Consider the following 24,890-nt stretch of genomic DNA (forward strand, 5'->3'; position numbering starts at 1 on the left):
TGCTAATGCTTTTTCCACTCTGCCCCCTTGCATCTCTAATTCCTTCTCACCTTTGAATTTCCACTTTCACAACCCATCAAAGAGTTTCTCTCTGAAACACAAGGCAGTATGCAGCTACATTTAATTTCCCTTTGTATAGATTATTTTATCTATATGAAACTCAAGTAAAAGAAAGACTTCCATTAAAATATATTTCTCTTTTGCAACACACGCAAGATGCTGGGGGAACTCAGCAGGCCAGGCAGCATCTATAGAAATGAATAAACAGTCGACATTTCAGGTCGAGACCCTTCATCAGTATTTTCTCTTTTGTCTATTAAGTATCCCAAAGAACAAGAGGAAAGGCGATTGTATTTAAATGTTTAGAAAAAGAGGAATTGCTTTGCATAACTCAATTCTACATAGAATAAGATGGATTCCTGAAGGGGGAGTATTTTGCATGATGAAATGTAGACTCTGTGTAGTCTCTCCTACAGGTTAAAGTTGAGGGTGGATTGCAGTATTTTGGCTGCAGGGAGTGATACAAGTTTATTTTTTGAACATAATGTGATTTAATTGCCTGGTTTGAATCGGAGCCAGATGTTGTGAGGTCAGAACAAGAATTGCAAATGGCATTTTTTTTTCATTTAATCAAAACAAGAATCCTGTTTCTGTGAAGGAACATGAAGCAGAGAAGGAATTTGTGACCATTTCTTTTTCAATCACAATGCAGTGAGGGACACTCGTGACATCATAAATATTTGTAAATTAGACAATAAAGACATGGGAGCAGAATTAGGCCATTCAGCCCATTCCATCATGGCTAATTTATTTTCCCTCACAACCTCATTCTCCTGCCTTCTCTCCATGACCTCTGACATCCTTACTAATCAAAAACTTATCAACCTCCACTTTAAATACACCCAATGACTTGGCCTCCACAGCTGTCTGTGGCAATGAATTCCATATATTCACTGTACTCCAGCTAAAGAAATTCTTCCTCATCTCCATTCTAAATGGTCGTCCATGTATTCTGAGTCTGTGATCTCTAGTCCAATATAGGAAACATTCTCGCCATATCCAGTTTATCTAGGCTTTTCAATATCCGATGGGTTTTAATGAGATCCCTCTGCCATTCTTCTTAACTGGAGAGTACAGTCCCAGAGCCATCAAATGCAAAATTGTTCTCCAACTTGCAATGCTGAATTATTTGGTTAGTGTACTCGGCTGTTAGTTGGAGGATAAATATTTCTCAGGAACTCAAGGAAAATGTAGTGACACAAAAGACAGTACAGTGGCTGAGAGGAGAGTTAGTTCCTCACAGATTCAGTACCCTGACTTCAATCCTGACCTCCAGTGCTGTCTTGGTGGAGTTTTCATGTTCTCTCCGGGACTGAGTGCGTTTCCCCAGTGCTCTGGTTTCCTCCCACATTCCAGTGACACGCTGGCCACAGTAAATTGTCTGTATTGTCCAGATGGCTGGTGACATCCTGGAGGAAGTGATGGGAATGTGAGGAAAATGGGGGTATGGAGGGAGGCAGAGAAATGAACAACACACAAAAATGTCAGTGAAACTCAGCAGGTCAGGCAGCATCTATGAAGGGGAATCAACAGTCAGATTCAGATTAATTTATTTATAACATGTACATCGAAGCATTCAGTAAAAGGTGACGTCTGCAATTTGAATCTATGGAGGAAAATCAACAGTCAACGTTTTGGTTCAAAATGTCAACTATTGATTTCCTTCTATAGATGATGCCTGACCTTCTGAGTTCCTCATGCACCCTTGGTGTTGCTGAACATTTCCAGCACCTGCAGAATTTCATGTGGAGAAATGAGATTGCTCTGTGAGCCAGCATAGATTTGATGGGCTGAACTAGCTTCTGATGTGGAAAGAAAATATAACACAGGACACACAGGGCTGGGTGTCGCCGAGCAGTGCCTGCTGCTGGTGCTGGTTGGGCAAGTTCGGTATTGTCTTGCAGCTCCGTGGTGTTGAGCTGAAAGATCAAACTTACTGGGTAACAACATCCAGATCTTAGTTGCTAGGGCCTCACCCAAAGCAGGTCAAACAAAAGCGCCGTGAAAACCTCACCCACAGACAGCTGAGAAATCTCTTGACAGACAGCAAACCCGCAAATCTGGCTTTGTCGTCTGTCAGAGCTGACTAGTGTTTTCCATTTCTGAATGTCCCAACCATATGAAAACCATTAAAAAATAATGCAGAAGTTTTGATAGCATGTTTTTAAATAAAACCACATCAAAGCTTTAGTGTAAACCAATAAAAATTTAAAGAAGTAATAATTTATATTCTTACAGCTGTAAATCTCCATTGAAATGAAGTTGGGAGCACACACTCAATGTTCTCTAGTTCAAGTTTAATTAACATTCAACCATACACAAAACTCATGAATTTGTTTATATAACATACATCAAAGTTGCTGGTGAACGCAGCAGGCCAAGCAGCATCTATAGGAAGAGGCGCAGTCGACGTTTCAGGCCGAGACCCTTCGCCAGTCCTGACGAAGGGTCTCGGCCTGAAATGTCGACTGCGCCTCTTCCTATAGATGCTGCTTGGCCTGCTGCGTTCACCAGCAACTTTGATGTATGTTGCTTGAATTTCCAGCATCTGCAGAATTCCTGTTGTTTGTAATTTGTTTATATATTTATTTATTTATTGAACCATACCACCCAGCAACCTTCAGCAACTCTGATTTAACTCTAACCTACTCACAGAACAATTTACAGTAACCAATTATCCTACCCGGTACTTCTGTGGACTGTGGGAGGAAATTGGAACACCCGGAGTAAAACTACACATTCCACAGGTAAGACTTACAGAGGGTGCCATAATTGAACTCCAAAATCTGGTGCTCTTAGATTTAATAGCATTCCCTTAACTGCTATGCTGTGACACCCCGAAGTACAGCCAAACTGTTGTGAACCAAGTAGCTGTGGAGATTACTGAGGCATTAACAACGATCTTTCAAAAGTCGATAGATTCTGGCATGGTTCCGGTGGACTGGAAGATTGCAAATGTCACTCCGCTATTTAAGAAGGGGGCAAGGAAGCAAAAAGGAAATTATAGACCTGTTAGTTTGACATCGGTGGTTGGGAAATTGTTGGAGTCGATTGTCAAGGATGAGGTTACAGAGTACCTGGAGGCATATGACAAGATAGGCAGAACTCAGCATGGATTCCTTAAAGGAAAATCCTGCCTGACAAACCTATTACAATTTTTTGAGGAAATTACCAGTAGGCTAGACAAGGGAGATGCAGTGGATGTTGTATATTTGGATTTTCAGAAGGCCTTTGACAAGGTGTCACACACGAGGCTACTTAACAAGAAAGGAGCCCATGGAATTATGGGAAAGTTACATATGTGGATAGAGCATTGACTGATTGGCAGGAAACAGAGTGGGAATAAAGGGATCCTATTCTGGTTGGCTGCCAGTTACCAGTGGTGTTTCACAGGGGTCCGTGTTGGGGCCGCTTCTTTTTACATTGTACATCAAAGATTTTGATTATGGAATAGATGGCTTTGTGGCTAGGTTTGCTGATGATACGAAGATAGGTGGAGGGGCCGGTAGTGCTGAGGAAACAGAGTCTGCAGAGAGACTTGGATAGATTAGAAGAATGGGCAAAGAAGTGGCAAATGAAATACAATGTTGGAAAGTGTATCGTTATGCACTTTGGCAGAAAAAATAAACAGGCAGACTATTACTTAAATAGGGATTCAAAGTTCTGAGGTGCAGCGGGGCTTGGGAGTCCTCATACAGGATACCCTTAAGGTTAACCTCCAGGTTGAGTCGGTGGTGAAGAAGGCAAATGCAATGTTGGAATTCATTTCTAGAGGAATAGAGTATAGGAGCAGGGATGTGAGACCTCGCTTGGAGTACTGTGGGCAGTTTTGGTCTCCTTATTTAAGAAAGGATGTGCTGACGTTGGAGAGGGTACAGAGAAGATTCACTAGAATGATTCCGGGAATGAGAGGGTTAACATATGAGGAACGTTTGTCCGCTCTTGGACTGTATTCCTTGGAGTTTAGAAGAATGAGGGGAAACCTCATAGAAACTTTTTGAATGTTGAAAGGCATGGACAGAGTGGATGTGGCAAAGTTGTTTCCCATGATGGGGGAGTCTAGTACGAGAGGGCATGACTTGAGGAGTGAAGGGCGCCCATTCAGAACAGAAATGCGAAGAAATTTTTTTAGCCAGAGGGTGGTGAATCTATGGAATTTGTTGCCACAGGCAGCAGTGGAGGTCGAGTCATTGGGTGTATTTAAGGCAGAGATTAATAGGTATCTGAGTAGCCAGGGCATCAAAGGTTATGGTGAGAAGGCGGGGGAGTGGGACTAAATGGGAGAATGGATCAGCTCACGATAAAATAGCAGAGCAGACTCGATGGGCCGAATGGCTGACTTCTGCTCCTTTGTCTTATGGTCAAATGAAACAGTGTTTCTCCTGGGCCAAGGTCCAAAATGCAGCACCAACAGTCATACACAGCACAAAGCACATATAGAACATATAAGATAGTAGTAAACACAAGAAATATAATGTAGCCCATGTCCCTAAGTCACATGTCTCGTAGAGTGACCAGTCATGGATGTTGGCAAGAACAAGAGATCAATATAATATCACTTAATGTAACACTGCAGATGCTGGAAATCCAGAGTAACACACACAAAATGGTGGAGGACTCCCAGATTAGGCAGCACCAATGGAGAACAATAAAGAGTTGACGTTTCAGGCTGAGACCCTGCATCAGGATTGGAAAGGAAAAGGGAACAAGTCAGAATAAGAAGGTGGGGGGGGGGGGAGGGGAAGGAGTACAAGCTGGAAGACGATAGGTGAGGCCAGGTGGATGGAAAAGAACAGTGGGGGCGAGGGGGGATAAAGTGAGAAACATAGAGGTGATAGATAGAAGTAGTAATGAGCTGAAGAAGAAGGAATCTGGTAGAGAAGAGTGGGTGGACCATATGAGAAAGAGAAGATGAGATTCATCAGAAGGGGCTGATAGGCAGGTGAGAAGAGAAAGGGTAAGAGGGGAGATGGAATGGGGAATGAAAATGAAGAAAATCACAGGGGGAGGAGAAGAAATTACCTGATGCTAGTAAAATCGATGTTGGAAGCTACAAAGATGGAATACGAATTAGTAAATGTTTTTATTACTGCACCGTACTGCTGCTGCAAAACAGTAATTTTTCATGATGTGTGTCAATGATAACGAATTTGATTCTGACATAGTGCTAGATTTAAGCTGGTACAGAAGGTTCATGCTCTGTCTTGGGGCTCCTATAGCAGAGCATACTGACAGTTTAACTGGCTGGGATCTCAAAACAAGATTGGGACTTCCACATGCCAAAACCCTTTAACAGTATTTACCAGCAAGATTCACGGGCCACACACACTGAACTTCACCCGGCCCATCATTAAAATATTCTCACAGCCAATGTACTCATTTTCAAGAACTCTTCATCTTATGTTCATGATATTTATTGTTTATTTATTTATCATTATTTCTTCTTTTTGTATTTGCAGTTTGTTGTCTTTTGCACTCTGTTTGAATGCCCAAGTTGGGTAGTCTTTCATTGATTCTGTTATGGTTATTGTTCTATAGATTTATTGAGTATGTCCATTAGAAAATGAATCTCAGGGTTGTATACGGTGATGTATATATACTTGGATAATAACATTTACTTTGAACTTTGAATCTGAGTTTAAGAAAGCATCCTTAGTGCCTGAGTAAAATGTTAATCTGCATTTTAAGCTAGAAGGCAATGGTAGGTCCTGAACCCACAGCCCTTCAAATCTGAGGTGGAGGCATAAATAAGCCACATGTCTGAGTGTCCTGTCTAGATGTTGGCAGCTCCCTAGTTACCTAGGGGGTACAGTAATTCTTGTTCAGTGATATATTGGAATAGTTAGCTCTTTACCCTTTTGCTGACCTTCTCCAGCTGAAAGGTTAAAGGAACATTGCCTATTGACTGGTCACTGATTCCTGGACTGTTACATGGTTCAATTGTTCCAATATGAACTTCTATGAACCTGATCTGCTTTCATTTGCTGGGCAGCACACAGTTTGCTTGTAATTGACTTCTTTTTTAACTTAACCACTGATTCACGGATTGGGCACTGAAATTGTTTATTTGTCGCCTGCTTTCCAAATCCCAAAACATTTTGAGAATTTAATGTTAATTTTTGAACTCAGGGCATGTTGAGAGAATGTTTGTCTGTGAGTTGATTTTACAAGATTATGGAGCAGTACTACACACACAACAATCACTGCCTTTTGTCTAAATTTGAACATGCAGCTCCTTTTATTGTCTAATTCTTTTTTTTCCCCTTTTAGCTGTGGCTGAACAAATGGAAACTGATTTTTCTTTTAAAGCTAAACCTACAATGAAAAAATGGTGATCCCACCCCAATCCAACAAATTCCCATTTCTGAGAACAATTTCTCTTCAGATTCTGGTAGAAAAATTGCAACTAAAACAATCCTGAAAAGTAACTTCAAACTTCATTACCATGGGCACAGTTCAACAATGCAATTTCAGGTGTTCAAAGTAAAATTTATTATCAAAGAACATATGCCACCTGTATGTCACCATATACAACCCTGAGATTTGTTTTCTTGTAGGCATACTAAATAAATCTAGAGAATAATAACCAAAAAGACTGGCCAACTAGGGCGTTCAACCAGAATGCAAAGGACAACAAACTGCAAATACAAAAAGAAGAAACAATAATGATAAATGAATAAACAACAAATATTAAGAACATGAGATGAAGATGGATATCAGTGAGTACTTTACTAGTTACAGGAGTGGAACCAGGTCTTCTGCTGTTGTTGCCCATTTCATTCAAAGCTCAACATGGTATGTATTCAGAAATACTCCTCTAACTACTGTTGTAAAACAAAGTTATTGGAGCTACTGTCACCTTCCTGTCAGCTTGGACAGTCTGGCGATTCTCCTCTGACTCCTCTCAATAACAAGGTATTTTCACCCACAGAATTGCCACTCACTGGATTTATTTTGGACCATTCTTTGTAAGATCTAGAGACTGTTGTGCGTTTTTAATATTTAAAAAATCAATCCCAGGAGGTCACCGGTTTCTGAGATACTCAAGCCACCCTGTCTGGCACCAACAATCATTCCACAGCCAAAGTCACTTAGGTCATATTTCTTCCCTTTTCTGATGTTTGGTTCAAACAACAATTGAACCCCTTGACCATGTCTGTGTGTTGTTATGCATTGAGTTGTTGTCACATGGTTGACTGATTAGATATTTGTGTTAATAAGTAGGTGTACCTAATAAGGTGGCCACTGAGTGTATTTACTCCCAATTTATGAAAACGATACTGCTGTTGCACATTATATTCCACATCTATATAAAGGAACAATGCTCACCTATTCACTGCAGAGCTGGAGTTTTAAGCAACATGTTAAAGTCTCCACTCCCTGTTCTGCCAATACTCCTGACAAACTTTTTTTTAAGTTCAGAGCAAGACATCAGGGAATTCATATATCTTTAAATCTTTACAGCAGTAAAATCTTACATTTTTCATTCCCCTTGACATAACTTATCCAAACCAGATGTAATTGGGCTGAAACTATGCCAGTGTTAAAATGCCTTCTCTAAACAGTCTCATATTCATTTTCTCTGTTGAATTACTCAGTCTTTGAAAACATCAGGAACACTTTTTATATAAATATGGCCAAACTTACTCCAGATTAGACATTGCAAAATGAAGGCATCAGGATACTGCTTTAAAAGTGTCTCTGTTTGCCAAAAGTATAATAGAAATAGAGTTTGCTGGAGAGTTCCATTTGAAATGGTAAAATTAATTTCACTGTGTAAAACAAGTTCAGAGATAACTGTTTCCCTCAAGATATATGTAATGAGATCACTATTATCGGTAATCTTTTTAATCAGAGGTGTAGAAACTGCAAGTTTCATATCTTTTTTCTGGAGAAGTTACAGGCAGTTCCTGTTGAGATAATCTGAGAAGAGGAGGTGATGAATACAATTTGTTTAAGTTTGATATTGGGAACTTTGTCATGGAACAGCATTAATTTTAAATCTACAGAAAATTAGAAGTTATGGACCCCCTTCCTCCTTGAGTCCCAAATAAAGTTACAGGAGAAACTTCTTTCATGGACGTTGGAATATTAACTTCTAAGACAAATTTTTGCGGAGGAAGATTAGACAAATTACAGCCACCAAGTGCTCTAATTGTTATCATTATCTTTGAATCAGATAATTAAAAAAATGTCTTAAGTGAGATGTTACCTGAAATGTGATTGGAAGTGAGATTTCTTAACTGTCACATTACTGAACTTCTGAGCTCTGTTGTATGCATATAACATATACATACAATATATCCTATATATGCAATATACAAGTATACATACAATATATCATATATGTAATACATAAATTAACAGAAGAGATTTAGTTTAATTTGCCATCATGTTTGGAATAAACATTGTAGGTCAAGAGGTTTGTTCCTGTCCCTGTGTTGTTCTGCTCTGTTATGTTACATTTCAGGATAAGTTTAAGAGAACTGATACTGCCAGCCATCTATGTAAAGTATGACTTAATATCATGCTTGCTTTAAGAATGACAACAGGATAAATGACTTGGGATGAATCCAGCTCCAAGGGCAACGTTGACTCTCTGAAGGTCAGGCAGGCCAAAAGGATATTGGTGTGTCACAGCCAGCACAATCTGGCCCACCCGTATCTATAGCAGTTTATTCAGACTGCTGGAACATCCACGTAGACCTGCATGAGAGGCCAGTCTTGCTGGGATTACTGCTGTGTTCCCATGTGGAGTTACCATTTTAATCAGTACCAGCTCAGGTGTAGAGCAGATTCCAAGACCTGCAAAATTAGGATGCAGTATAGAAACCACAGGACTAGACGTGCTAAGTCACCAACCCTGATGAAAATGGCAGAGTTTGACATCGAAACGTCGGTTAAATTCGATACCTATACCCTGCTGGAAACCCGAGGAGAGTTTATTCGTCAAAATTGCAAGAAAGTGGTTTGGCTTCCAGTAGAATGAGATGTTGAAAAGGAAATTCTGCTGACGGGCACATTCCAGGCTACAAGAGTACATGCAGAGGGATGCGGTGAACTTGGTACAAAGGTTTTGTGGGGTGTGGGGAAGGACGACAATCTAGGTTCCTCCCACTACTGGACATAGTGGGATTGAATCAGGTGGGGTAGCCCCTCAAACAATGAAAATGTGTACCTCCCCAGAGGCCCACATGAGTGGCAAAGGTGCTACACTTTATGAATAAATCTTAACATTACTGAATATAATGACCAACTGACACACAAAATGCTAATTTTTGTACTCTCTTTTTCTTTTCATATGCACCTTCTGTTATGAATAAAGTTCATATTTAAAATTTAATGAAGTGGCTCAGAAATGACAGAAGCTGTAAGTTTTAGCTCTCATGCTGTTGTAACTGCAGTTGTTATGAACAATTTCTACCTCAATAATTAGTTTTTGTCTTCTCTCCATGTCCATAGTGCTGGATACTGCAGGACAAGAGGAGTTCAGTGCCATGAGGGAGCAGTATATGAGGACAGGGGACGGATTTCTCATAGTCTATTCAGTCACCGACAAGGCCAGCTTTGAACACGTGGACAGATTTCACCAGCTCATCCTTCGGGTCAAAGACAGGTACGTTTCAACAGTGTTACGTGAGTTCCGCTTCCTCAGTGTCTGTCCCCTTCACTTCAGCTTGCCTTGGCCTGGAGACAGCTCCTTGGTCAAAGCTTGCACCATTAACTCTTGAATTTTTAAAGATCTGTCTTTGTGCTCCACTTCAAGCAGGTGTAGTGTCCCAATGGATGAAGTAATTTACAACCGATGAAATGTAGGAAATGCAACAACAGGTTTAGAACATAGAACAGTGAAGCACAGCACAGGCCCTTTGGCCCACAATGTAGTGTCGAGCTCTTAACCTATTCTTCAGATCAATTTCACCCTTCCCTCCTACACAGCGCTCTATTTTCTATCATCCATGTGCCTATCTAAGAATTTCTTAAATGTCCCTAAAATATCTGCCTCTACCACCACCCCCTTGGCAACGTGTTCCACAAACTCACCACTCTCAAAACATACCTCTGGCATCTTCACCCCCCCCCCCGCCATACTTTCCTCCAATCTCCTTAAAATTATGCTTCCTTGTGTTGCTTCTGTCCTGGGAATCCACTCTGGCTCTATCTGATCTATGCATCTTATCATCTTGTATACTTTTATCATAAGACATGGGAGCAGAATTAGGCCATCTGGCCCATCGAGTCTGCTCTACTATTCAATCATGGCTGACCCTTTTTTTTCCCCTATCTCCTCCTCATCCCCAGTTCCCGGCTTTCTCACCATAGCCTTTGATGCTTCATTATAGGGAGGATGCAGAAGCTTTAGAAAGAGCACGTTACCTCACTGCTCTTGAGCTCAATTGCACAACAGCTTTTTGGGATCTGTGGACATGGAGTCCACGATCCCTGTGTTCCTCCACACTACTAAGAATGATGCCATTAACCCTGCATTCTGCCTTCAAATTCCGCAACAAGCTCCCACCACAGTAGCGTAACAATGGCCATGTAATGTTTCATGTCGATCGAGGGAACAGGCACTGGACAGGACATTGTGAATTACTCAGTTACTCCTACTGAGGTGGAGTGGTGGAGGTGGATTCAACGAAGGCATTTGGAAGGCAAACTGGATAAGCACCAGAAAAGAATAAAAAACAGAGGCAGCACAATGAGGAGAAGGCAGCAGGAGTGGAGTCACTATGGAGAAAGCAGATCTGTGCTCTCCAGCATCCCATTCTATCACAATCCTTACGTGAATGAATGAGAGAGATTCACAGCATTGAGGCTGCTAAACCAACAGCTCTTACAGGGACTGATATCCAGTATACTCCATGAATAGTATTGAAGTCAGAAATTCTCAAAATTCATTTATGGTTGTATTGTCTTTTGGTTTGGCGTGTTCTTCATTTTACTAGTAAAAGATTAAGTATTATGACCATAAGACGTAGGAGCAGAATTAGGCTATGTGGCTCATTGAGTCTATATTGGTTATCAATTCCAATGCCATACTGAAGATAGCTGACAATACCACTATCATTGACCAAATCAAAAGTGGTGATGAATCAGCATATAGGAGGGAGATTGAAGATCCGGCTGAACGGTGCCACAACAAACAATCTCACTCATTGTCAGCAAGACCGAGGAGCTGATTATTGACTTCAGGAGGAGGAAATTGGAGGTCCATGAACCAGTCCTCATTGGAGGATTGGAGGTGGAGAGGGCAGCTTTAAATTACTCGATATTATCATTTCAGAATAATCCCACAAAAAAGTAGTGGATACAGGCCAGTGCACCACGGGTAAAGCCCTCTCCACCACTGAGCACATCTACGCAGAGTGTTGTCGCAGGAAAACAGCATCCATCATCAGGGATCCCACCACCCAGGTCATACTTTCTTCTTGCTGCTGCCATCAGGAAGAAGGTACAAGAGCCTTGGGACTCACAACATCAGGTTCAGGAACAGCTACTATCCCTCAACCATCAGGCTCTTGAGCCAGAAGGGATAACTTTATTCAACTTTGCTTGCCCCATCACTGAACTGTTCCCACAACCTGTGGACTCACTTTCAAGTACTCTTCATTTCATGTTCTCGATAATTATTGCTTATTTATTTATTATTATTATCATTATTTTTCTTTCTTTTTGTATTTGCACATTTTGTGTTGTCTTTTGCATACTGGTTGTGCACCCTGTTGGGTGTGGTCTTTCATTGATTCTATTATGGTTATTAGAATTATTGAGTATGCCCGCAAGAAAATGAATCTCGGGGTTGTATATGGAGACATTCATGTACTTTGATTATAAATTGACTTTGAACTTTTGAACTATATTGATTATCAACTAATCAATATTGTCAGCTGAATACGACCTGCCTGGATGTCGTTCTTTCATCCGCAACCTTAATGCATTAATTAATTGGATGTATTTTGCTCAAAAATAATGAAGCTATCAGAATGCACCGTCTGTTTGTCTGTTTATTTACCTGTTTAGCAATACAATGTGGAACAGGCCTTTCCAGCCCTTCGTGCCGCACCGCGCAGCAACCCACCTATTTAACTAATTACAGGACAATTTACAATGACCCAATTAAGCCACTAACCTGTTCACCTTTGGACCATGGGAGGAAACCACATGGTCACAGGGAGAACGTACAAACTCTTTACCGACAGCGCCAGAATTGAACTCCGAATGTCCCAAGCTGTAATAGCATGCTACCATGGTGCCCATGGCCTCGTCTTAAATTTTTCTGTTAATTTTTTTATGCGCATTCTTTAAAGGTAGCTTTATCTGTCATATCTGCATCGAAACATAAAGTGAAATACATCATTTGTGTCAAGGATGTGCTGGTGGCAGCCCGCGTTTGCCATACTTCTACCGCCAATATAGCCTACCCCAGCTTGCCAACCCTAACCCATGTGGAATGTAGGAGGGAACTGGAGCAGCCAAAGGATACCTGCATGGTCAAGGAGAGAACATAAAATCTCCTTACAGACAACAGTAGGAATCGAACCCTGACTGGTGGCTCTGTAAAACATTACACCAGCCACTGCACTACCACGCCACCCCATCATTTGAAATAATTAGCTTTACAGAAGTCTACTAGTTGCTGAATGGTTTCCCGATTATATAGTGGAGACCCGAGTTAACTACTGCCACTTATCTGGACTTAAGAATCACTTAAGTTTCATGTTGGATTGTTTCATTGTCATTCAACCATACACATGTATGCAGCTAAATGAAACAGCACCCCTCCAGGGCCAACATGCAGTCACGCACAGCACATATACGGTTACGAAAACATAGAGTCATTGAAAAGTACAGTGCAGAAACAGGCTCTTCAGCCCATCTAGTCTGTCCTCAACTGCTTAAACTGCCTGGTCCCATTGATCTGCACCTGGACCATACGTTCCAAAAATAACATTAGCATTAGTCTGTGAGTGGCAGGGCCTGAAGGTCAGTGGTGCATGGGATATTGTCCTGCAGCCATGTTTCTGTTAGAACAAGCACTCGGCAGTAACACAAGTTGTCAATTTGCCCCGGTGAATTCTGTTCCTGTGCCTGTGCCTTGAGTTGTCTCAGTGTAAATCTAAAACACTGGGCTCATTCTTCTGTTCATGAGACTGGCAGAGAGGGCAGTACTACACTGACTCCGTTAAACCAAACAACACTGATATCTAGTCTATGCAATCAGTTTAATATTAAATATTACATTATTAATACTTCCTCACCAAATCGAGAGTTGAGTCCAGATATGCTCTTCCAAGAAATAAACTTCTTATCTATTCCCCAGTCTACATCTTGATTATAGTCTCCCATGATTACCATCATGTCTTTTGTTAAGAACTCCTGTTAAGACTTGCTTTGTATAACCTCAAAGCCCATCTACTGATCTATTCTCATGTATGTACTCCCTGTCCAGACTGCTGATCATTTCCCTTTCTCTCTAACCTTATGCCTGCGACTTGATTTACAAGATTTGAACTTTGATTTACAAGATCAACTTTGATCTCACACTCCTGCTATTTAGTTTAAAATTTACTCTCCTTATTCATGCAGTTGACTGAAATACTGGTCCCTGCTCAGTTTTGCAGGAAAAGTTGCAAAAGATGATCCATTTGATGTGGAGACCAGAGATTTTTTTATCCAGTCAGAACTGGAGCATTTTAGTGTAGAAATAATAATTACACATATCTTTTTTTAAAATTCAAAGTTCAAAGTAAGTTTATTATCGCAGTACATATATGTTACCATATACTATCCTGAGATTCATTTTCTTTCAGGCATTCAAAGTAAACAGAAAGAGACCACAAGACGTAAGATATCGGAGCTGAATTAGGCCATTTGGCCCATTGAGTCTGCTCTGCCACTTCATCGTGGCTGATGAATTTCTCCCTCAGCCCCACCCTCCTGCCATCTCCCCATAACCCTTCATGCCCTGACTAATCAAGAATCTATCAACCTGTGCCTTAAATACACCCAATGACTTGGCCTCCACAGCCACCTGTGGCAACAAATTCCACAGATTCACCACTCTCTGGCTAAAGACATTCCTCCTCATCTCCGTTCTGAAAAGGTGCCCCTCTATTCTGAGGCTGTGTCCTCTGGTCTTAGACTCCCCTTCCAGAGGAAATATCCTCTCCACATCCACTATATCGAGGCTTTTCAGCATTCAATAGGTTTCAATCAGGTCACCTCTCATTCTTCTGAATTCCAGAGAGTACTAGCCCAGAGCCATCAAGCGCTCTTCATATGACAAGCCTTTCAATCCCAGAATCATTTTTTGTGAGCCTCTTTTAAACCCTCTCCAATGTTAGCACATCCTTTCTTAGATCAGAATCAGGTTTATTATCACCGGCATGTGACGTGAAATTTCTTAACTTAGTAGGAGCAGTTCAATGCAATACATAATATAGAAGAAGAGGGGAAAACTATTAATAATAAACTTCTATGGAATCTATGGAATAATAATAAAGCATCTCTGGAAAAGAGTAATCAGTCAACATTTCTGGCTGAGAACCTTCATCAGGACTGGAAAGGAAGGGGGAAGGAGTCAGTATAAAAAACTGTGGGGAGGGAAGGAAGAAATACAAAGTGGCAGGTGACAGGTGAAACCATATAAACTGCCTACCTCCGATTTGCAATGGGACCATAACCCTCCATATCCCTCCCATCCATGTACCTATCTAAACTTCTCTTAAACATTGAAATCAAGCTTGTATGCACCACTTGTGCTGGTAGCTCATTCTGCACTCTCACGACCCTCTGAGGGAAGACGTTTTCCCTCTGTTCCCCTTAAACTTCTCACCTTTCACCCTTAAGCCGTGACGTCCCACTCCACCTCAGTGGAAAAAGCCTGTTTGCATTTACCCTAGCTACACCCTTCATAATTTTGTATATCTCTATCAAATCTCCTCTCAATCTTCTATGTTCTAAAGAATAGAGTCCTAACCTATTCAATCTTTCCTTATAACTCCAGACCTAACAACATCCTCGTAAATTTTCTCTGCACTCTTTCAACCTTGTTTACATCTTTCCTGTAGACAAAACTGCACACAATACTCCAAATTAGGCCTCACCAACTCCTTATACAATTTCAACATAACATCCCATCTTCTACACTCAATACATGAAGGCCAATATGCCAAAAGCTTTCCTTACACCCTGTCTACCTGTGATGCCACTTCCAATGAATTATGGACCCATATTCCCAGATCCCTTTGTTCTACCGGTCTCCTCAGTGCACTACCATTCACTGTGTAAGACTTGCCCTGGTTGGTCCTACCAAAGTGCAAAACCTCACACTTGTCTGTACTAAATTTCTTCTGCCATTTTTCAGCACATTTTTCTAGCTGATGCAGATACCTCTGCAAGCCATGATAACCTTGCTCATTGTCCACTGCACCCCCAATCTTGGTGTTAACCACATATTTGCTAACCCAGTTAACCACCTTCTCATCCAGATCATTGATATAAATTTCAAAGAACAATGGACCCGGCATTGATCCCTGCTGAATTCCACTAGTCACAGGCCTCCAGTCAGAGAGGCAACCCTCTACTACCATTCTCCGGCTTCTCCCACAAAGCTAATGTCTAATCCAATTTACTACCTCATCCTGTATGCCGAGCGACTGAACCTTTTTATCCAACCCTCCCATCCAGGACCTTATCAAATGCCTTTCTTTCATCCACTTTCCTGGTAACTTCCTTGGAAAAAATCTATAAGATTGGTTAGACATGACTTACCACGCCTGAAACCATGCTGACTATCCTTAATGAGTCCACGTCTATCCAAATACACATATATACCTCTCCTTAGAATACCTTCCAATAACTTTCCCACAGCTGATGTGAATTTCACCAACCTATTCAGAAGTAGTCCCAGGACATGTCCGTTCAGAAATCTCATGGCAGAGGGTAAGAAGTTGTTGCTGAATCTTTGAGTGTGTGCCTTCAGGCTCCTGTACCACCTCCTTGATGATAATAATGAGAAGAGAGCACGTCCTGGGTGATGGGGGTCCTTAATGATGGATGCCACCTTTTTGGGGCATCGCCACTTGAAGATATCGCTTGCCTCGGTGACCAACAAAACTGCAGTCTCTTGCAAAAACGCCATCCCCTTCTCGCAATTCCTCCGTCTCCGCCGCATCTGCTCTCAGGATGAGGCTTTTCATTCTAGGACGAGGGAGATGTCTTCATTTTTTAAAGAAAGGGGCTTCCCTTCCTCCACTATCAACTCTGCTCTTAAACGCATCTCCTCCATTTCACGTACATCTGCTCTCACTCCATCCTCCCACCACCCCACTAGGAATAGGGTTCCCCTGGTCCTCACCTACCACCCCACCAGCCTCCGGGTCCAACATATTATTCTCCGTAACTTCCGCCACCTCCAACGGGATCCCACCACTAAGCACATCTTTCCCGACCCCCCTCTCTCTGCATTCCGCAGGGATCGCTCCCTACACAACTCCCTTGTCCATTCGTCCCCCCCATCCCTCCCCACTGATCTCCCTCCTGGCACTTATCCGTGTAAGCGGAACAAGTGCTACACATGCCCTTACACTTCCTCCCTTACCACCATTCAGGGCCCCAAACAGTCCTTCCAGGTGAGGCATCACTTCACCTGTGAGTCGACTGGGGTGATATACTGCGTCCGGTGCTCCCGATGTGGCCTTTTATATATTGGTGAGACCCGACGCAGTCTGGGAGACCGCTTTGCTGAACATCTACGCTCTGTCCGCCAGAGAAAGCAGGATCTGCCAGTGGCCACACATTTTAATTCCACATCCCATTCCCATTCTGACATGTCTATCCACGGCCTCCTCTACTGTAAAGATGAAGCCACACTCAGGTTGGAGGAACAACACCTTATATTCCGTCTGGGTAGCCTCCAACCTGATGGCATGAACATTGACTTCTCCAACTTCCGCTAGGCCCCACCTCCCCCTCGTACCCCAGCTGTTACTCCTTTTTATGCACACATTCTTTCTCTCACTCTCCCTTTTTCTCCCTCTGTCCCTCTGAATATACCTCTTGCCCATCCTCTGGGTCACCCCCCCCCCCCGTCTTTCTCCCTAGGCCTCCTGTCCCATGATCCTCTCGTATCCCCTTTTGCCAGTCACCTGTCCAGCTCTCGGCTCTATCCCTCCCCCTCCTGTCTTCTCCTATCATTTTGCATCTCCCCCTCCCCCTCCAGCTTTCAAATCCCTTACTCACTCTTCCTTCAGTTAGTCCTGACGAAGGGTCTCGGCCTGAAACGTCGACTGCACCTGTTCCTAGAGATGCTGCTTGGCCTGCTGCGTTCACCAGCAACTTTGATGTATGTTGCTTGAATTTCCAGCATCTGCAGAATTCCTGTTGTTTGCAGACTGGGAGCCAGGTTTTAGATTGGTCTGGTTAGTTTTCCTTGGCTGTTGTGGGTGTAATAGGCTGAGCAGTCAATGAATATAATTCTGTGATGAGGAAGTTCAGCTGAGGCCCATGAGCTGGAAACTCATTGAGTGGTTTTCTCAGTTAAATCAAAAACACATTAAATCAATTCTTGAATGAGGAAGAAAGTCAGGAATCAAGGAGTCCTCATGAAAGGTCTCAGCCTGCAACATCTACTGTGTATTCCTTTCAATTGTTGGATTGGACTTGAGAATTGTTATTTTCTGTACAGTTTAACAATTGCCTGCTTGTATTTCTTATAACTACCTATATACTTGCCTAGTATGTTCTCCTATTGGTCACGGTATCTACTGTATATGCAATTGTTCAGTGTATCCCCTAGTGGATACAGTTCTTTGCATGATTCTGGAAGCATTGCATTATTTGAATAGGGATTATCTAATTGGTTAACTCTTATCTACAAATTTGAATAGAATGTTACTTACCTTTGGCATAAAAAGAGCTGAACGCATTGTCCCATCATCTTCTGTTAGTGTTTGCTTCTTCTTTTCCTTCTGCTACTAGTCCTCTGTTTGTCCCCATTTCCAATTATCTTTGTTCTATTAACGCTTAATAAAATGATCATGAAACTACAAGTTTTGTGCCTCTTTCAGCGGCTCACTATCCATTCTCTGCTCAAGCCCCGCCACTTCAGTCCAACCCCAAGTCTGCTCCAGCAATGGCTGCGGCAGCCGTATCTGTATTCTTGAGGGTCCACTTTATCAGATATTTCAGGCTACCACAAAAACGGGTGGGTCTAATAGATGGTTCAAAAGCACACCCCTCAGCAAAAAGTCAGTTTGTTTTATATCAGAGAGGTCTGGGTATTGATTTAATGCCTCATCCAAAACAGGGCACCTTTGGCAAAGCAGCTCTCCTTCAATAGAATCTCCCTACCTTGGAAATGGGACTTGAATCAAGAAACAGGGAGACTTCTGCAAAGATAACGTTATCAACTGGTCCATAGCTGGCATCTTCTGTCTTCTAATTATTAATTAGACTAAAACATATTTTCCAAAAATGTTGCTCACAATTTTTGTACTAGGGTCAACAGCTTTTGGAACTTGGCTATGTAGACGACATACCCTGCTTGATGTGCTGGATGAGTAATTTATAGAAAGTATATTTTATAAATTTGTGATCTCTTGTCACTTTTGTGATGATGTAAATGTGGGTTTTCCATGTCTATAACTGGATTAGCATCCTCTTCTCCCATGGCCTTTAATATTGTTTGGTGGTGATTCCATATGTAAATTCTGATCCCTCACTTAAGAAGATTAGAAGTAGGAGCGGGAGTAGGCCATCTGGCCCGTTGAGTTTGCTCTGATATTCAATAAAATCATGGATGATCTGGTCATGGATTCATTTCCACCTACTGGCCTTTTTCCCATAACCTTTAATTCCCCTACTATGCAAAAATCTATCCAACCTTGTCTTAAATATATTTACTGAGGTAGCCTCCACTGCTTCAATGGGCAGAGAATTCTCATAAGGACCTCTTGCTGATAACTCTACACCGGAGAGAAAGTTGGGAAGCTTATGTCCTTGATCTTCATGTCTTGTCTTTGGTGATCATCCCCGCCCTTGCCTAATTTTCACAAACTTGACCTACTAGCGAGATCATTAATGAGTAGAACAATTAGCAGCAGTTCTTATCCCTTCAGAGGATGTATCAGCCTGCTGTCTGGATTAACCCAACGGGCTTGTCTGTTAACCTGTGTATGACAACTTTATCAATCTGTTAACTAATAGAACCAATGAACTTGTTTTACTAATGAATAGATTAAAATTGGGAGTAAATCTAATAGACTTTCAAATACACCTCCAAAGTTTGCTGAAAGGGTCTTGAGATTTGAAGTGAAACAGGCTTTGTTAAGATGAGAGATTCTTTAGATGCTAGAAATCCATAGCAACACACACAAAATTCTGGAGGTACTCAGCAGGCCAGGCAGCTGAATAAACAGTTGATGTTTCAAGCCGAAAGGAAAAGGGAAGAGGCCAGAATAAAAAGTAAGTGAGGGGGGATAGGGGAAGGAGGCTAGCTAGAAGGTGATAGGTGAAGCCAGATGGGTGGGAAAGAGGTGGAGAGGAAGGAATCTGATAGGAGAGAAGAGTGGACCATAGGAGAAAGGGAAAGAGGAGGGGACCCAGGGGGAGGTAATAAGGCAAGTGAGAAGAGGTAGGAGGCCAGAGTGGGGAAGAGGGGAGGGGGAGGGAATGTTTTTCAACTGGAAGGTGAGATCAATATTCATGCTGTCTTTATGAATGTGAAGTGAGTGGTCTGCTGGTCTGAAGTGTTGTTGAGTGTAAAATGTTACTGCACACACAGGAAGCTGGAGGAACTCAGCAGACCAGGCAGCATCAGTCAGCCCAAAACATCGACTGTTTACTCTTTTCATAGTTGCTGCCTGGCCTGCTGAGTTCCACCAGCATTTGTTGTGTGTTGCTTGGATTTCCTGCATATGCAGATTTTCTCGTGTTTGTAAGATGTTACTGTACTAGTTTCATCTTGATTGCTCTCTAACTGTTTCAGGGAGTCTTTCCCCATGATTCTGGTGGCCAACAAGGTTGACTTGATGCACCTGCGCAAGGTCACAGGTGAACAAGGGAGAGAGATGGCAGCCAAATACAATGTGAGTATTTCAGAGCAAACTTTGTTTAAGTTTTACACCATAAGACTAGGACTGTTGTGGTTATCATTCTATCAGTGATGAACATCTTCCCACCGTGTGAGAAATCACTTAACATGAAGCCTAAATACTGCTATGTCAACTTAGGCCACAAGACATGGGAGCAGAATTAGGCCATCTTGACCCATCAAGTGTGCTCCGCCATTCCATCATGGTTGACTTAATGTCCCTCTCAAACCATTCTTCTGCCTTCTCCCTGTAACCTTTGACCCCCTTATTAATCATGAACCTGGTCTCTAATGACTTGACCTCCACAGCCATCTGTGACAATGAATTTCATAGAATCGCCACCCTCTGGCTGAAGAAATTCCTCATCATCTCTGTTCTAAATGGACGTCCCTCTATTCTGAGGCTGTGCCCTCTTGCCCTAGACTCACTCACTATAGGAAACATCCTCTCCACATCAGCTCTATCTAGGCCTTTCAATATTTAATATGTTTCATGAGATCACCCCTCATTCTTCTAAACTCCAGAGAGTGCAGGCCCAGAGCCACCAAATGTTAACCCTTTCATTCCCAGGGTTATTCTCATGAACCTCCTCAGGACCCTCTCCAATGCCAGTGCATCTTTTCTTAGGTAAGGGGTCCAAAACTGCCCACAATACACCAAAAACAGTCTGACCAAAGTCTTATAAAGCATCAGATGTCCTGACCTTTTCATTTTTTACCTTAGTTCTGGAACATGTTATTTAAATATTTAAACAGCTTGCAATACAGTTGAGAGAAAATTGGGGTTCTCTTTGTTGAATGTTACCAGCAGTCTACAGTAATTTGAAATTGTTCCAGGCCTGGCAGTAAAAAGAAGAATGAAATCAGGATGCAGAGAAACATGTGCATGTTATACTTTCTTCTGCATTGCCATAACATATTCCACTATCTTTCAATTTCCAGTCATCAGTTACATCATAGAATTTATTGTGTTTCTTCAATTGTGTAGCCAACTGCCTTTTCATTGGGAGCACAAGGTGGACTAACAGAATGGAAAATCAGTATGTAGGCAGGTTGCTAAGTAAATTTTGCTGTTGCCCTGTCTAAGGTATAACTTTTGAATTGAATTGATTTGACTTTATTTCTTACATCCTTCACATACATGAGCAGTAAAAATCTTTACATTACATCTCCATCTAAATGGGCAATGTGCAATTTATAGTAATTTATAATAAATAGAACAAGTCAGCATGAGTTCATCAGTCTGATGGCCTGTTGGTCCTGGCTTTTATGCTACGGTTCTGCTTCCCAGATGATAGCAGCTGAAATAGAATAGAATAAAAACATCAGTCCTTAATATCCTTCACCGAAGCGGAATGAAACCTCTAGAGCTCAATATGCAATGGTCCACTTCAATTACCATCCTCCTTCCGCCTCTTCTCTGCCTTTCTGAAACATAATTATCTCTAATCTTGCAGACCTTTGACGGTTTCTGCTTCTCTCCACTGCTGCTGCCTGACTTCCTGAGTATTTGATTTTGCTCTTGCTTCTAATGCCCTTGCTTGTAATGCAGTTCTGCCTTTTTAGAAATTAAATATCACTGCATCAGTGCCTTTGCAGCACCGGCTTTGTTCCATGCCATGAAGTATAAAATGCCAAAAGCAGCAAATGTAAAAGGGAAGCCTATCAAATACACAACAGTTCAGACAGCATGGGGTACAAAGGATTACAGATAGCATGGCTTAGATGTAGATTAATCCACCCCCGCTTCACTTCAAAAATCGTCTTCAGTCTTGTTCTTGCTTCGCACATCATGGACTTTCCTGCATGGAATTCCCAATTGTGTCGCTGATACTTTCTCCCACATATACGTTCACATCTGAGGAGGCAGCCGTCTGTACTGAGTAAACTGCACTAACTTTTGCCCATTTCCCTTGATGATACGTCACATTGGCTATTGTTTTAACTTTTCTCCCTCTGTAATGGTACAAGGTTCACAGCTTGAATTTCACACAGTTGTGGTGTATTACCTTTCTGTATGTCACTGTTGGTAATTAAGAAATGTATTTATTCTTGCTCAAGATATCTTACATTGAGACTAGCGCTAAGGATCCTCCACTGAACGTAGACAAAGCCTTTCATGATCTCGTCAGAGTCATAAGGTAGGTACTTGCAGCACTATCATACTCCGGTAACATTGTTCACTTCTTGTATTTTACATGAACTGCCAGGATCTTCCCAATGCATAAACACTAAACTATAGTATGTAGTGAGAGGACAGACTTGCTGTATGTAAATAAGAGGACAGACTTATTTTTTTGGGAACTAGTGAATATCCTCACTAGATTTGGAAAATATTTCAAGAATTGTTCAGGTTAAATTCACTTATGGACAATTCCTCAATAGCTGCCAGAAGTGGTGGAAATTTATCTTCTGATTTCTCTTTTAAATTCTTAGATTCATACAGCATGCCCTTCAGTCAACTGGCCCATACTGACCAAATTCTCCACCCAAGTTGGACCCATTTGCCTGCATTTGGTCTATTACCTTCTAAACCTTTCCCATGTATGTACCAGTCAACTAGCTTTTAAAGATATAATTGTACCTACCTTAACTGCTTCCACCTGCAGCTCTTTCCATGAAAAAGTTGTCCCTCAAGTTCCTATTAAATCTTACCCGCCGCACGGCAAACCTGTGCTCTCCAGTTCTAGATTCCCCAACTCTGGGGAAAAGACTGAGTGTATTCTATCTATATCCCTCATGATTTTATACACACCTTAGGGAAAATTTGAGCCATTAAAATTTCTCCATGAAGTGTCTTTAACAGAGTGGTTATTCTATGACAGTAGCACTTTTCTTACCTTCAGCACCTGAGTTACAGCAGAAGATCATTATGCAAGCAAATTAGTATACAGCCCACTACAATAATCACACATGGGGGCAAAAAGGTTGTGCGGGCGACACTATCGTATAGAGGTTGTGCGATGCTGTTACAGCGCGGGGCGTCAGAGTACAAAGTTCAATCCCAGATATCCTCTATGTGGAGCCTGTACGTCCTCCCTGTGGAATGCATGGGTTTTCCCTGAGTGCTCTGGTTTCCTCCCACACTCCAAAGACATACTGGCTAGGTTAATTGGTCCCTGTGAATTGTCCCATGATTAGACTAGAGTTAAATCAAGATCTGCTGGAAGGGTTGGACGGGCCTACTTTGTGCTGCATCGCTAAATAAATAACTAAATATTATTTTTCATATTGGCTGTTCCTAACACATATCTGAATTGCAACATTATCTAACTTCTACACTCTGGAGTTCCCCCCTCAGTCCTTCCCTGTTCCAAAACAAACGTTTCACAACCTGTTCCTAATTATGTGACTCGGTCTGATAAAATTAATGTCAGTGAGGGTGGTAGTTGCTCTTGTTGCTGCCGCCGTCACCTGTGTCTCTCGCCAAAAGTGATGCCTCAAAAAGGTGGCATTAAAGACCCCCTCTGGCAGCAGATTTCTGAACAGACAGTGAACCTATGAACACTTACTCATCATTTTTGCAATAGACATTTAATTAAATTCTGATTCTGAATTAAGTGAGGTCATTGCTATTTTTCCATATACAGTAAAGAAAGAACATCCATTTATATCACAAACCAGTGGGTCAGAATAGTTTGCAACCCATAAATTATAGCATAGATCCTGTTTTCTATGCAGATGAGGTAACAATTTGTGGATAGTAAGTCTTACTAACCTGAGTGGCTCAAATTATTTTGTTTTCATTATCTGAGGAAGAACTTTGGCAAGAATTCTAAGAAAATAGCTAGCTCATTTCCTCAATAGCATCTCAGGAAACATTATTACATGCATTGAACAGAAAGTTAATATCACTTTACAAGTTCACATATAAAGGACAACAGAGAAAATGCTTGAGGGAATAACTGGTTCATCCTTAAACTCTGAGAGACTGAAGATTGTGACAGACAGCAGTCTCTCACGAATAGGATTGGGGAATAGAATCAGCTCAGATTATCTGACAAGATTTCTGGCTTCATCTTGTTGAAATGGGTTGAAAGGGTTGGACAGAGTAGGTGTGGAAAGGTTGTTTCCCTTGGTGGGTGAGTCCAGGACAAGAGGCCATAGTCTTAGAATTAGAGAGTACCCAGTTAAAACAGAGATGAGGAGAAATTTTTTTAGCCAGAGGGTCGTGGATTTGTGGAATTCGTTGCCACATACAGCTGTGGAGGCCCGATCATTGAGGGTGTTTAAGGAGGAGATTGACAGGTATCTAATTAGTCAGGGTATCAAGGGATATGGGGAGAAAGCCAGAAATTGGAACTAGATGGGTGAATAGTTTAGCTCATGGGGGAGCTGCGGAGCAGACTCGATGGGCCGAATGGCCTACTTCTGCTCCTTTGTCTTGTGATCTTTGCAAGCATTGTCACTTACAAAAATGCAAATATCACTTACATTAATATCAGTGGACATAGAACTGTAATTGACAGTCTTACTCAGAGAAGCCACAAAATGGATAATGAGGGAAGTGTAAGTTTGACGTATTGGTTGACCACTTCCTGTTTAAACTTGACACTTTAATTCTGTTGTTTTATACTACCCATATTTCTCATGGTAACCCATATTACCTATATTTGAAATATCGGTGGACCGCTTCCTGTTTAAACTTGTTTCTTGTTCTGTTGTTCTTTATTACCCACCCCAAAGATCATGTTGCAACAGAAGGACCACTCCAGACCGTTTTAAGAATCAA

General features: G+C 41.7%; 1 protein-coding gene across 1 annotated transcript in view; it reads left to right on the forward strand.

Annotated features, from left to right (window-relative positions):
* LOC134346825 (ras-related protein M-Ras) overlaps window positions 1-24,890 on the forward strand; it is a 63,820-nt gene that overhangs the window by 33,629 nt on the left and 5,301 nt on the right. Inside the window, exons 3-5 of the mRNA XM_063048530.1 lie at window positions 9,523-9,676; window positions 20,054-20,153; window positions 22,220-22,299. Coding sequence (XP_062904600.1) covers window positions 9,523-9,676; window positions 20,054-20,153; window positions 22,220-22,299 — 334 coding nt within the window. The remainder of the gene's footprint in view (window positions 1-9,522; window positions 9,677-20,053; window positions 20,154-22,219; window positions 22,300-24,890) is intronic.

The sequence above is a fragment of the Mobula hypostoma genome, chromosome 5 (genome assembly GCF_963921235.1).
Source record: "Mobula hypostoma chromosome 5, sMobHyp1.1, whole genome shotgun sequence".
Lineage (NCBI taxonomy): Eukaryota > Metazoa > Chordata > Chondrichthyes > Myliobatiformes > Myliobatidae > Mobula > Mobula hypostoma.